Source organism: Neomonachus schauinslandi, chromosome 3, assembly GCF_002201575.2.
Source record: "Neomonachus schauinslandi chromosome 3, ASM220157v2, whole genome shotgun sequence".
NCBI lineage: Eukaryota > Metazoa > Chordata > Mammalia > Carnivora > Phocidae > Neomonachus > Neomonachus schauinslandi.
Window position 1 is genome coordinate 97,362,808 of NC_058405.1, and position 13,651 is coordinate 97,376,458.

Below are 13,651 nucleotides of genomic sequence, written 5' to 3' on the forward strand. Positions count from 1 at the left end.
AGTAGCATTTCAAAATTAAAAGCCGAAGTGTTACTTATATGAGTTGTAATATTATAACATGCATGTTTGGCTAGATCATTGGATGTTTTTGCATGGGTTTGTTCACTCGTTTCTTCCTATACTCCTGGAGGACATGGGAAGGGGTGGGATCTACTTTTATCTTTTCATATTTGTGTACTTCTTGAAGTCACATCTGACACATAGATTTAATAAGTGTGTGTTGAATGAGTTAATGAACAAATGAGTTAACTCATGTTGATTTTTACAGGTTCCATCTGGTCTCTTGTTGGAGCCATGCTCTATGCTGTCTATATTGTTATGATTAAGAGAAAAGTAGACAGAGAAGATAAGTTGGATATTCCAATGTTCTTTGGTAAGAATATATTTACCTGTGAGGCCACTTTCTTTGAATGATTAACTTAGGGTTTTGTTTTTGGAGGGAATAAGGAAGCCTTTCTCTCCTTCTCCTTATGATTCTTTAAAACTGTCAGATTTTAGAGATTATGAAGTCCAGTCTCTGTTTTTCTCGTACCTTGCCCTGCATGATTGTGTACCTCTGAAGGAGTGCTGGTTTCCTCAGTGTGAGGTAAAGAAAGAAATTCCTCCTAGTGCTTTTTTTGCATTCATGTGTTTAGCCTGTGAATCAGATATTTTCTTCATTGATATGATAGAATTATGCTATTATAAGCATTGAGAGTATACCTGTTGTATTACATGTTTTGCTATTTTTGAATTGTTAGAAGCGTAGGATTGGAGAAACTGCTCCCAAATGATATGTATAATACTATTCTAGTCTGTATACTGTTCATTAAAACTCATGGGCCATTTAAAGACTTTCCATTTGCATTTAAGATATAGACTCTTACATAGATTTTCAGATTACCCAATTGTAGTTTCTGGCATCAGTTCTTAATTTTGGTAAATAAAATACCTAATACGATTTATAAGCTCTTCCTTGCCTGATATCAGCTCAGTAAACAACTTGTGCTCTCTGTTGGATATCTGTAGATGTCTTCCAAAAGATACCTGAGTATCAATAGATAAAAAAGCATGGTGATGAAAGTTCAAAGTGCAGCTAATAGGGAATCGGGAGACCAGGAATATGGCTGTTCTAATTTCATTGATTTCACACTCGTCTGCAAAATGAGCAAATTGGACTAGATGAGTAGCTTTCAAACTGATTTGCAGAGGATCCTGGGAGGGGTGGGAAGAGGTGGAGTTGCATGCGTGGTTCTGGTTCTTGGAGTCCTTGCCTGCTTCAGCTGGAACAGCTCTGTTTTGTGGGGCTTTTGCATTATAATTTGTAGAAAAGATTTTTCTGCTAAAAAAAAGTTTGAATATCTTCACTTAAAGATGAACAGAAACAAAACATTTGGAAAGCTACCAGACCAAGTGATCACTCAAGTTTAAGTATGGAGTTCAATTAATATACCTTAAATATGAAGGTAGTTTTAGTGATGTCTTATTTTAGAGTCATAGGAAATTCCACTTGGAGTGAAATGCTAATATTTTTTGAGTTGTTTTTTTTTAAGATTGGAAGTTTTCAGGAAAAATTGTTCAATTTACTGTTACTACAGTACACACAGACATGTAACTTGATTGGTCTTCGTCATATATGATGTAAGACAGTATTGATTTGATGTGCGCTTTACAATAGGCAGGACTAGAAAAGAAGTTAGGATTGGGTTGTGGAGGGTTCTTTAGGCATGGGGATAGAGCAGAGCATAACAGGGAACAGTGTGTAGATCTACGTGATCGGACTGGAGGCTTACTTTAAGGAAGAACAGGAGGATATGCAGGCCAGATTCTGAAGGATCTGGAGAATAGGTAGAAGCAATTGGGACCTTTGTCTTTAGGTCCAAAGGTTGTTAATTTATGTGGGATTCCATAGACTTGATATAGTCCAGGGACAGACCCCAAACTAGATTTGGTTTTTGGTAATGCCAAATTTTGGTGTTTTTTTTTTTTTAAAGATTTTATTTATTTGACAGAGAGACAGCGAGAGCAGGAACACAAGCAGGGGGAGTGGGAGAGGGAGAAGCAGGCTTCCCGCCGAGCAGGGAGCCTGATGTGGGACTCGATCCCAGGACCCTGGGATCATGACCTGAGCCGAAGGCAGACGCTTAACTACTGAGCCACCCAGGCGCCCCCCCTAAATTTTGGTGTTTTAATTACAACTTTTTATTGTTGTGTAAGCTTTTCAGGTCATGAGTCCCTTTTGTATGTGTCATTTTATTTGTTTTTATTTTTATCACTAGATGTCTTAAATTGGGTATCCCAGAAGCAGGATATGAAACAGGGATTTCTTATGGGTGATTTATTGAGGGGCAATCTGCAGGGAATACTGACAAGGGAGTAAGAAAAGCAGGATAGAGAAGGGGAAAGAACCATGTGGGCTCATGTATAATTGAGGTTTGGTCCAGTTCATGGCATGTCAGGAGCAGGAGGTGGAGGGGGATGGTGAAGGAGCAGGTAATGTCTAGGTACCCCTCAGAGACCTTCTGGCCTTGAGCCATTAGGATTTCAGCCATGAGAGTGGCCTTGTGCATCCTTCATGGGTTAGTCGTGGGCTGTAGAGGGTGGGAACTTCGTGGGAAAGGCAAGCTTGTTTGCTCTCCAAGACAGTTCTTCAGAGACAGTGGGTGGCTGGCTATAAGTCTTCAGCAGCAGATAGGGAGTGGATGCTCTAATCCTATTAAGATTTAACTAGGCATCCTAAATTCTAGTTTATTATTTAGCGACAAATATAAAATATGTATTTACTATAATTTAACTTTCTCTTAAAAAAGCTCTATAGTTACCTAATGGATCTGTGATGTTCAACTGTATAGGAAGTGCAATAAAAATTACTATAAAATTGTAAATTTTTCCTTTGTAGTCTTTGTATTCACTTAGTAATATGTAACCTTATATTTCTTTAATAATAATAGCAGCTTATCTTTACTAACTTTTTATGCCAGGTACTGTGCTATATTTTATAAGTGTTTCATCTATTTTCCAAGTAATCTGTTTAAATATGATTTTACAGTTATGGATTGGAAAACTGAGGCTTAAAAGAGGTTTCGCATCTTGTATAAGATTTACAGTACTAGTGAATGGTGGAGCTGGGATTGGAACTCAGGGCAGTCAGACTGCAGAGCACACACTTTTGACCACTAAATGTTACAGCCTTCCTTTACAGATAGTCAGTCTGCACTTAGTTCCTATGTTGAGGAGCTATTTGTGTATGTATGTTATCTCACCAGTTAGCTTATGAGCGCTTGGAAGGCAAGAACCAAGAATGTATCTAGTTTGGAAACTTCCTCCATTATTCCCAGCAATACCACAGGCGCTTTAAACATAAATATGGGTTGAATCAGAGAGCAGACTCTCTACTTCCTCATAATTAATTTAGGCTGCATATCCATACACACAGATATACCAGTTATTTCTTAAAGTTTAAAGACACTAACTTATTACTAGCTAAGGTTAACAACCTTTCTTTTTGAATTAAGTGGTTTATTCCATAGTAGTTGCTCCATGCAGTGTGAATAGTGGAACCTTGAAGACTCAGTGACCACCAGTTGCTAGTACAGTTTTTTCTGTTGAGCTATCTATACGTCTGACTGAAAGAAACCCAAGTTCCAGTTAAGGAAACCTGTTGGAACCCTTTGTGCAAGATCTAATGTTTTCTAATTATAGAGTTATAAGTTTGAAAAATTTAAATCTCAATTACTAACTGTTGTCTCTTTTATACATATTTAGGTTTTGTAGGTCTGTTTAATCTGCTGCTCTTATGGCCAGGTTTCTTTTTACTTCATTATACTGGATTTGAGGACTTTGAGTTTCCCAATAAAGTAGTATTGATGTGCATTATCATTAATGGCCTTATTGGAACAGTTCTCTCAGAGTTCCTGTGGTTGTGGTATGTACTGTTTATTACCCTATGATTTATTAGATACCAGTTCATGGACTTTTGGATAGTTAAAGTGTTTATATTTCTTCTGTCTTCTGATGACTCCTTCTGTGCCCCCCCCCCACACACACTTCACACTATTTTAATAAAGTAACTCCACTAGAGCAGGAACTTTGTGTTTTAACTTCTGTGCACTGATTGTATAGACTAATACCTTACACATAGAAGGAGCTCAGTAAGTATTTGTTGAATAAATATTTGAATGGATGCATATAAATGATCTTAAATTGTGGAAGTGTTTTAAAAGTAGAATGTTATATAAATGAAAGGTGTCATTATCTAATGGAGGTTTATATTCTAAATAGGAATAACATGAGTTCTGAGTGAGAATCTAGGGAACTTAAGAGACTTTGGAATGTTTGGTTGTTTATAGACTTTTTTTTGTTTTATTTATTCTTAGGACTTTTCATATTAGTGAGCCAGATATGTAACCCTAAACCCTGATTAATTTGAGATGTTAACGTGCTTTGAAATGTTATATCAAATATGTGGATATGTGATAATGACCCTAAAATAGTTTGAAGACAATATCATGTATGGAATTTAAGAAATCTTTCAAATACAGAGCTTGATACTTAGTCATCTTTCTATCTAATAGGAACTGAAAAAAAACCCCGCAAATTGTACTTAAACTCCTAAATGGATTTTATGATATGCCAATTAAGACTACTGACTAGTTTTCCCTTGCAAAAGACTGAGTAGCCTTTTCCATGAAGACTTCCTTAATGCTCTACCTGTACTTTTCCCCCTCCTCAATTAAGGAAATTTCTCTGTTTTCTTGATATTCTTCCACACTTACTCCCTTTCATGTAATACTTAAAGATATACTTTATTTTGTAGTTAATTTATGTACTTAAATTCCTTTGCTGATCTAAAACTCTTTGATATCAGAATCCATTTACTCATTCATTCTTCCATCTTTCATTATATCTTAGGTGCTCGGTTTTTTTAAGCAAAGAGTTACATATTTTATTTTCTTATTAATATATATCATATACTCTCTCTCATCCTGTTGCTTCTTTACTATCAATTCTGGTATTCATTTTCTCTTATTTCTCTTGCCTCTCTCTACTCTTGGTTCTGAACAGATAGAACTACTTACTAGTTGTTTTTTGATTGAACTCTGTTGAATCATGAGGGATTGTTGATACTCAACCATTTTTTACGACAATTATGTACTCACTGTATTTTAATACAGGTTCATGTTTTCTAGGACCTTTAGTTTAAATTAGACAGTTTCAAAGCAAATTAATATATTTGAAAGCAATTATTAAATTTTTCTTTGGATGTTAGACTAGAGAAGGGTTTAGTATGATGCTTATGACATTAAGACTCATAGTAAACCGGGACTGTGTCACTACAAATATTAAAATGCTCATTCTTTATTGAGAGCTACAGTTTTAATTAAACATATACAGTAGAGAGTTTTATTATGTTTAGCAAAATTTAATGTAGGCTTTAGGGGATAATCAAGTAGGAGTTGTGACATGTAATCTCTCTATGTGAGCTTTTTTAGTTTGCTCCCTTGGAAAACTTTACATTTAAATAAATAATAACATGTTTTGGAATTTTTTTAATTTAATTTTTTTAGAATGAAAAGAATAATATATACAAAAGTATACAAAAGGGTATACAATGAAAAGGAAGTCTTATCTCTCTTTCACTTTAAATCTCCATTCCTTTTTCCCAGAGGCAACCATTATTAACTTCTAAACCTTCTACAAAATTTTCTATACATGCAGAAGTGTGTATCAGTCTCCTAATCCATCCCCAATTTGTCTTATTTTTAACACACAAATGGGAACATAACTATGGATATTGTTTTGTACTTGCTTTTTTTTCACTGATTGTTTTGTAAATCTTTACATATCAGCACTTAGGTTCAATTCATTTTTTAAAGCCTGTGCAGTGTTCTGGTATATTATGTTCCAATCCATTATGTGACATACTGGGTAGAACATAATGTGTTTTACCCATTCCTTATTGATAGACATTTTAAGTTTCCAGTCCTTTGCTTTGTAAATAAAATAACATTGAATATCCTCCTATATATCTTTGCATGTATATGTAAGTGTTCTGTAGGTTAAATGCCTACAGAGTCCATCATAAGGACTTTACATTTTGATAGAGAATTGCAGTATCATTCCCCATGGAGGGAACACAACTTATATTCCCAACTGTGTATATGAGTATGTATTGTAGAATAGTTAAATTGGACACTCGTAGTCCTATATTATGATAAAAGCTATGTTTATCCTTACCTAGGATGGATTTTTCAGGACCTCAAGAAGGTTTATTTTTCAGATATACTTTGATACTCAAGTGATTAAGAGTACTAATGGTGACAGCTCAGTAGCAGTAAATCAGTCAGTAATGAAACAAACATATCCCTTAAATTCTGGGTGTTCTTGGCAACAAAACAAGTGTAAGAAGCGTATCTCTATATATTTTACATATTTTTAAATCATAAAAAAATTAAAAAATAAAAAATACATAAAAAAAATACACATTTAAATCAGAAGCCATAATCTGCATGTAGGACGATTCCCTTTTTTTGCGGGGGGGGGAATCAGGGCTATCGTATGTTTAACTATAAAAAGTACAGGAAACATACATAATCCAAGTGCTGAGTAGTAAGCTACAGATTTCAAAGTGTGGTTGTGAGCTTTTTTTGTAAATTAAAGATGTGTAGTTGTCACTCATTGTTTATTTAAAAAAAATTGAGGTGCACTATTAAACCCATATACTGTACCATTTGTATAGATGTTGCATGATAGCACCTAGTTCTCTGTCTCAGCATTTCCTAAAATGTGTCCCTGAAATAATAGATGACAAAAGGATTCAACCATCAACTAAATTGGGAAAAGCTGGTGTAAGTCAAACAGTTTTCTTCTTAATACTTTGTTTCAGACTCTTCATGATTGTACTTTGTGTTATAAATCTCTAAGAACATACGCCACATTAAAAAAAAAAAAAATTGACCTCCTGAATGTCTTTCCACAGAGCAGCTCATGTAGTAGGAATCACTAGCGCTTGAGTTCTCTTTACTGCACTGATAAGAACTAATGGTACAGCCTCTGTTGAATATGTTGAGTGACACTTTATTGAGAGATAGGCTCTTTTATTGCAGGACAGTATTAATTCTATCATACACCGAGCTAGAATTTACTAGTCTAGAATTTCCATGGGTCTGTAGTCCTAATTATATACACTTTGGTTTTATCTTGGCTTTATAATTTCTTTCCTTCCTTCCTTCTTTCCTTCCTCCCTCCCTTCCTTCCTTCTTTCTTTCCTTCCTTCCTCTGCCTGCAGTGTGGGGCTCAAACTCATGACCCTGAGAACAAGAGTGTCATGCTCTACTGACAGAGCCAGCCAGGCACCCCTTTTTTCTTTTTATACACTCAAATTATTAGTCTGTATAAATGGCTTATCTATTTGGTATAATGCTTCCTTTCATTTTTTTCCTTCAACTACATAAAATTATGTGCAGAATGATATTTCAAAATTTGATACCAACATTGATAGTTCAAGGTGAAAATAAAATGAAGAACTTAGGTTTTGGTTAGGACAATTGCTAGAAAAAAGGAAAGCAACAAGGAGTATCCTTAAAACATTTTCAGTTCTTTTCAGTGCTAAGCCAAACCAGAGGAGCAACACAGATCTGAAGACTCTTTTAGTTTTCATGAGGGTGAGATATTTTTGTTTTGGTGACAGACTCGTAAGGTGGCTTATCACTTTCTTCAAAGTCTATGTTGTGAAGTATTGTCCTGCAGTTTAATAAAGCTATTTTCTTTGTTAGTTAAGTATCATCACAAAACTTTAAGAACTCTTTCGACAGTTTTATAAAAAATGTTAATGAAATAGAAGCTGTACATCTGAAGTTGATTAATATCTATAAGCATATCTTGAAAATAGCATGTGTGTGTGTGTGAGTGTGTGTGTGTGTGTATATATATACACAAAGTACTTGGACAGTTTTACTCTTATATATTTGGATTTTTAATATTTGAAGGTAAACTTTAAGAATCATCCTAGTTGCTTTATTGTGTCTCAGTCTGTCCTAAGCTTTTGTCTTTACTCCTGATCTTTCATGCCTGTATTTTCTTTGGTTGCTTTACTTTTTTAATATGGAAATGTATATTTTCTTTTTTTCCTTTTTAGGGGCTGCTTTCTTACCTCATCATTGATAGGCACACTTGCACTAAGTCTTACAATACCTCTGTCCATAATAGCTGACATGTGTATGCAAAAGGTAAGGCAAACTGTTTATTAGATATTTCAGATAAATTTTTTTTGAGAGAGCATGCGCAAGAGAGCATGAGTGGGGGGAGGGGCAGAGGGAGAGAGAGAAGATCTCAAGCAGACTCCCTGCTGAGAGTGGAGCCCCATGTGGGGCTTGATCTCATGACACTGACGACATGACCTGAGCTGAAATCAAAAGTCAGACACTTAACCAACTGAGTCACCCAGGCCACCCCTATTTTAGATGAATTTTTAAAACGGAGATAATGAAAGTTAGGGCATGTGATTAAATTATAAGCAATACAACCATGAATAATAGTTGATGCCTGCTCTGCCTCTCTAAGGTGCTTTACTATGTAGATATATAAAAAGTACCAAAGAAACAAATAATTTCTTACATTTTTAACTTTTCTTTTTTTTTTTTCTTAATTTCTAAGTTAAGGACAGTATCTTTATATGTAGTTCTCCAGTTTTGGAGCTGATTATTCCATATTTCATTGGTAAGTCAGTGGTATAGAATAGGGGATGGGATATATTTTATTATTTAAGTAGTAGTGTTTTGATTTCTAGGATAAATTCCAAAGATTCCTTAATACTGTGATACTGTTACAGATATGAGCAACATAGGAATGTTTCTCAGCAAATGCTCATTTCTGTCTGGACTTAAGAGGGCAGGTGCTCTGTCCCTCTTCTATGATGTCCTGGTCTGGATGCAGGGATTTTTTTTTTTTTTAAAGATTTTATTTATTTATTTGACAGAGAGGCAGCGCAAGAAGGAACACAAGCAGGGGGAGTGGGAGAGGGAGAAGCAGACTTCCCGCACAGCAGGGAGCCCGATGCGGGGCTCGATCCAGGACCCTGGGATCATGACCTGAGCTGAAGGCAGACGCTTAACGACTGAGCCACCCAGGTGCCCCAAGGATGCAGGGATTTTTATGATAAACATTGGCAGTGATAACATCACAGAAAAGAGAATCCCTCCCCACAGCATGAAGGGAGGAGTTTCTTTAGTGCTTCTGGGGGTTAATAGAGAAAAGAGGCATCCCATATATACAGTACTAAAAGATGTAGTCATTTATCACTCAGTTCAAAGTTTACAGACTTTTTTTTTTGAGGTTTTGTTTTGTTTTGTTTTTTAAGAGAGAGAAATAGTATGAGCAGGGAGGGGCAGAGGGAGAGAGAGAGAATCTTAAGCAGGCTCCATGCCCAGCTGGAGCCTGACACAGGGTTTGATCTCAACACGGAGCTCAGTGACACAACCCTGAGATCATGATCTGAGCCAAAATCAAGAGTCGGATGCTTAACTGACTGACCCACCCAGGCTCCCCTGAACTCCCAAGTATTAAGTAACAAAATGGTATGTGTGTGTATGTGTGTGTGTGGTTTGGTTTAATAAAATTTTGAAGAGGAAATACTTGAAAGCCCAAAGGCTTAAAATATGTAGAAGTTATAATCAGATTTTTAAAGCGATTTTTCTTTAGATCTTTGTGCAGTTCTTAGGATAAAGGCAAAATACTCTAAGTGATATGTATTCTCTTTACTTAAAAAACAGTTCTGTGCTGGTATTTACTTTGTTTCATGGCTCAGTAAATTCTTACTTATTTGTCATGGTTAAAAACAGAGAGCTTCTCCTTAATTGAGAATTTTCTTATGTACCATACATTTTCAAAGAATGTGAATATTATAAAATGTACAAAACACTAAAGTTACACATCATTAGATTCTTTACAGATTTGAATAATATTCAGGTCCTCCCACATCTCAGGATCTTGAATATCAATCAAACTTGCTCTAGTGAAACTGGGAAAGTGTTGTTGTTAGAGGATTTTGGTAAACTGCTGTGTAAATGAATTTTTCTGTACTATATTTTGAAAACATCAGCTTTTGCAGATTTGAAAAATAAAAATTGAAAGTTAATTTTAGGATTTTTTTTTTTAAAAGAACTGTCACAGGGGATCTAATTTTATTAAATGATTATGTAATTTGTTTAATCAAATATTTTAAGATAGGGCAAAACACAAGAAAAGGGAAAATGAAAATAAGTAAATGATTGATTGAATAATTACAAAAACATAACTAGGCCTTTCTCGATTGTCTTCACATCTAGAATTAGACAACCAGTTAAATGAGTCGGGCGTGGGCCTTTGGTGGGTGGGAATTGAGGGTAGGAAGATACCTTCTGGGAAAAGTGACAGGGTGTGCCCTAGAGCTGTAATAGAAATAGGAGAGGGGCACCTGGGTGGCTCAGTCAATTTAGCAGCTGCCTTTGGCTCAGGTCATGATCCTGGAATCAGGAATTTACTGAGCCATTTACTGGGTCCTGGAATCCAGCCTGGTGTCGGCGTCCCTGCTCAGCTCCCTTTCTCTCTGCTCCTCCCCTCTGCTCGTGCTCTCTCTGTCTCTGTCTCTCTCTTTCAAATAAACCAGGAGGAAAAAAAAAAAAAAAACAGGAGAAATCTACTTTCATGGGGTTTTTTGATTCTAATAGCTAACTGTATTTATATATAGTTTCTGAAATTTCGGCAGTTATCAATATCTTTTATCGTGCCTAAAATAAATTATGTTAACCTATTTAATATAATTGACATTTTGTGTAATAGGAACCATCTCTGATTGTATTCAGATTTATATTCAGATATATTCAGGTTTTAGATATTTTTTGTAATGTAGATAATATTTTGTTAATAAATGTCTTCATTTTGAAAAATTGTCTTCATAGCTTGTTGGAAATCAAATTAGACGTTTTTTATTGTGTGGCAACATAAATTACTGCATTGTTACAGGTGAACTTTGTCTTTAACAGTCAACTAGGGAGGGTTTTACCTACCTTTACAAAGTTTGCTTTTACTCAGTTATAAAATAGGGTTTTAGTTGAATATTCATGAAGCCACTCTTATCAACTATATCTGCATTTTTAACTTTCATTAGTCATAGTTTTCATACTTTTTCTGATCTTGGGTCATTTAAGTATATTGTGGCTTTTCTTGATTATATCTATATTCTGGCAAATATTCCAAGAATATGTCATACCCGTAATTTGATAACAATGTGAAGGGTGTTTAGTTTCTCTTACTGACTGCTCTTTCCTGGGTCTTAGACTGACAGCCTGTGTGTGTATCATACAAGCAGGACATGCATGTTACAAGTTGTCAGTGATTATTCTTGTGTTAGGCATTGTGAGTCCCTCATAAAAATATTCTCATAAAACCCCTTTACTCTGAAATGGAGTAGCACCCACCAGAGGGAGTCTTGCCTGTGATTCTAAACCACTTTTTTAAACACTTAAAGAGGGCAAAAACAGTTTTTCTTTCCTATTTTAAAGATAGGAGTTACTATTTTCATCATTATTTGAAAGCAGATCACACCAGTGGGTTGCAGTAAGTCTCAATCTGTGCAGCCTTCTTTGACAATTGTTTTTGATCTTTGCTGAACGTAGATGGTAAAGGTAAAGTCATGAAAGGAAAGAATGATTTTTTTCTTCACTTTATGGCATCTCATTATTTTTAATTTTCTTGAGAACCCTGATAAAATGATGGATTTTGATGATATCTGAGGGGCTCCTCACCGCTGTGGTTCTGCTTGCTGCTTGTCTTCTCTGGCTCACATTTCTTTTTTTTTTTTTTTTTTTTAAGATTTTATTTATTTATTTGAGAGCGAGAGAATGAGAGACAGAGAGCATGAGAGGGAGGAGGGTCAGAGGGAGAAGCAGACTCCCTGCGGAGCAGGGAGCCTGATGCGGGACTGGATCCCGGGACTCTAGGATCATGACCTGAGCTGAAGGCAGTCGCCTAACCAACTGAGCCACCCAGGCGCCCCTCTGGCTCACATTTCTTAAGTAGTCCTGTTTGTTGTCTTTATTTTACTTAGCCATGATTTCCTTTTGAAATTTTTCATTTGTTACTACAGAAACAAACTAGTTTTAAGAGTCAGGATTAGAATTCTTTTTGCAAATTGTTAATAAAAGGTTTGCAAAAATTACACTTAAGAGTTTATCTGTTTTTGGTGCTGTCTTCAAGAAGGAACTGTAACATATCACAGCATATCACAGCATATTGTAACATAGTTTTTAAAAATGTGAGTTTTTGAAGGTGACTTTAGAAACTGAAGGGGAGGATCTACTTGAGAGTCAACAGTAATCAGTAAAGAAAAAATGGGCATTGTGATGTGGAAGACAAAGCTTAACGTTTGTAATTCTGCTCTCGGATGTACTACACCTAATAAATGAAAAGCATGCCTTCTGGCTTTCCTTTAGACCCTTTTCTAAGCAAGACGTATTTTGGTAATTTAAGCAAGTGGAATCATACGTTGAAGTTCTGAATCCTCATATTTGATAATAACATACTGTCAATGCTTAGTATTCTCAGTGTTTTAACTTATTCCTGCAGATTCTTACAAATGGAAAACTTACATTAAAGGAGAAAATTGTCTTAATAATAATTGTGGGTTGTTTTTGTTTTTCTTTTATTTTTAGGTGCAGTTTTCATGGTTATTTTTTGCAGGCGCTATCCCTGTATTTTTTTCGTTTTTTATTGTGACTCTCTTATGCCATTACAATAATTGGGATCCTGTGATGGTGGGAATCAGAAGAATTTTTGCCTTTATATGCAGAAAACATCGAATTCAGAGGTAGGTTTGGTTCCAATATAACTTTTAAAAAATATATTCCTTGCTAAATAAACTGGAAATCATATGCTGGCCTAATTTTTAGACATTTTGTGAAGAAATTAATAAAAGATTATAATTTGTATGTGTAGTATGCCAGGTAAAATAAGTTGTTCAGATCCTTTGGGTGGTAAGATAGTTTCTTCACAACTACTTTAAAAAAATGTTTTGATTTACAGGTAAAACCAAAGTGCTTACTGTTTTGCTGTAATGAATTTAAATGTAGAAAACTTTCACTGGTGTGAATAAAATTTATAATAAAATATAACACTGCCTCAATTTTTTTTCAATTTCTTTTTTTTTGAAAAGATTTTTATTTTTATATCCTATTATAAAAAGAATTTGGAGCAAATTATTGGGAAATCTTGCCCTAATCTTAGTTCTGACCTCAGAGATTCAGACAATGGAATAGATCATTTTCATGGGCTCCTTTCAGTTCTAAAGCTTTCCTTAACTATTGTCTTAAATTTTTTTTTTTAAGGGTTCCGGAAGACAGTGAACAGTGCGAGAGTCTCATTCCTATGCACGGTGTTTCTCAGGAGGATGGAGCTAGTTAGCTGTTGTCTGTAGTCCAGGTTTGTACATTAACTAGCATTAGTATTGAATAAGGTTCTTTATTCCTGTAATGATCAAATACAAAATTGGTTTTCCATAAATAGCTTTTTCAGGGACGGTATAGTCTAGAGGGTAAGGGACAAGCTCTAGAGTCACACTGCCTGGGTTCCAATTCTAGCTTCTCCCTGTACTAGCTCTGTGATCTTATGCAAGGTCGTGAACCTGTCTGTGCCTCAG

The 13,651-nt window shown here is 35.3% G+C and overlaps 1 protein-coding gene across 4 annotated transcripts in view; it reads left to right on the forward strand.

Moving 5' to 3' along the window:
- The window catches only part of SLC35F5 (solute carrier family 35 member F5), a 45,309-nt gene that overhangs the window by 21,568 nt on the left and 10,090 nt on the right, over positions 1-13,651 (forward strand). For 3 of the 4 annotated variants that reach the window (XM_021695802.2, XM_044913591.1, XM_021695801.2), the window contains 5 exons: positions 269-373; positions 3,745-3,904; positions 8,117-8,207; positions 12,669-12,823; positions 13,341-13,434. In XM_021695802.2, the coding sequence (XP_021551477.1) occupies positions 269-373; positions 3,745-3,904; positions 8,117-8,207; positions 12,669-12,823; positions 13,341-13,416 (587 nt within the window). In that variant the 3' untranslated portion in view covers positions 13,417-13,434. The remainder of the gene's footprint in view (positions 1-268; positions 374-3,744; positions 3,905-8,116; positions 8,208-12,668; positions 12,824-13,340; positions 13,435-13,651) is intronic. The other variant, XM_021695803.1, reaches the window with a different exon arrangement.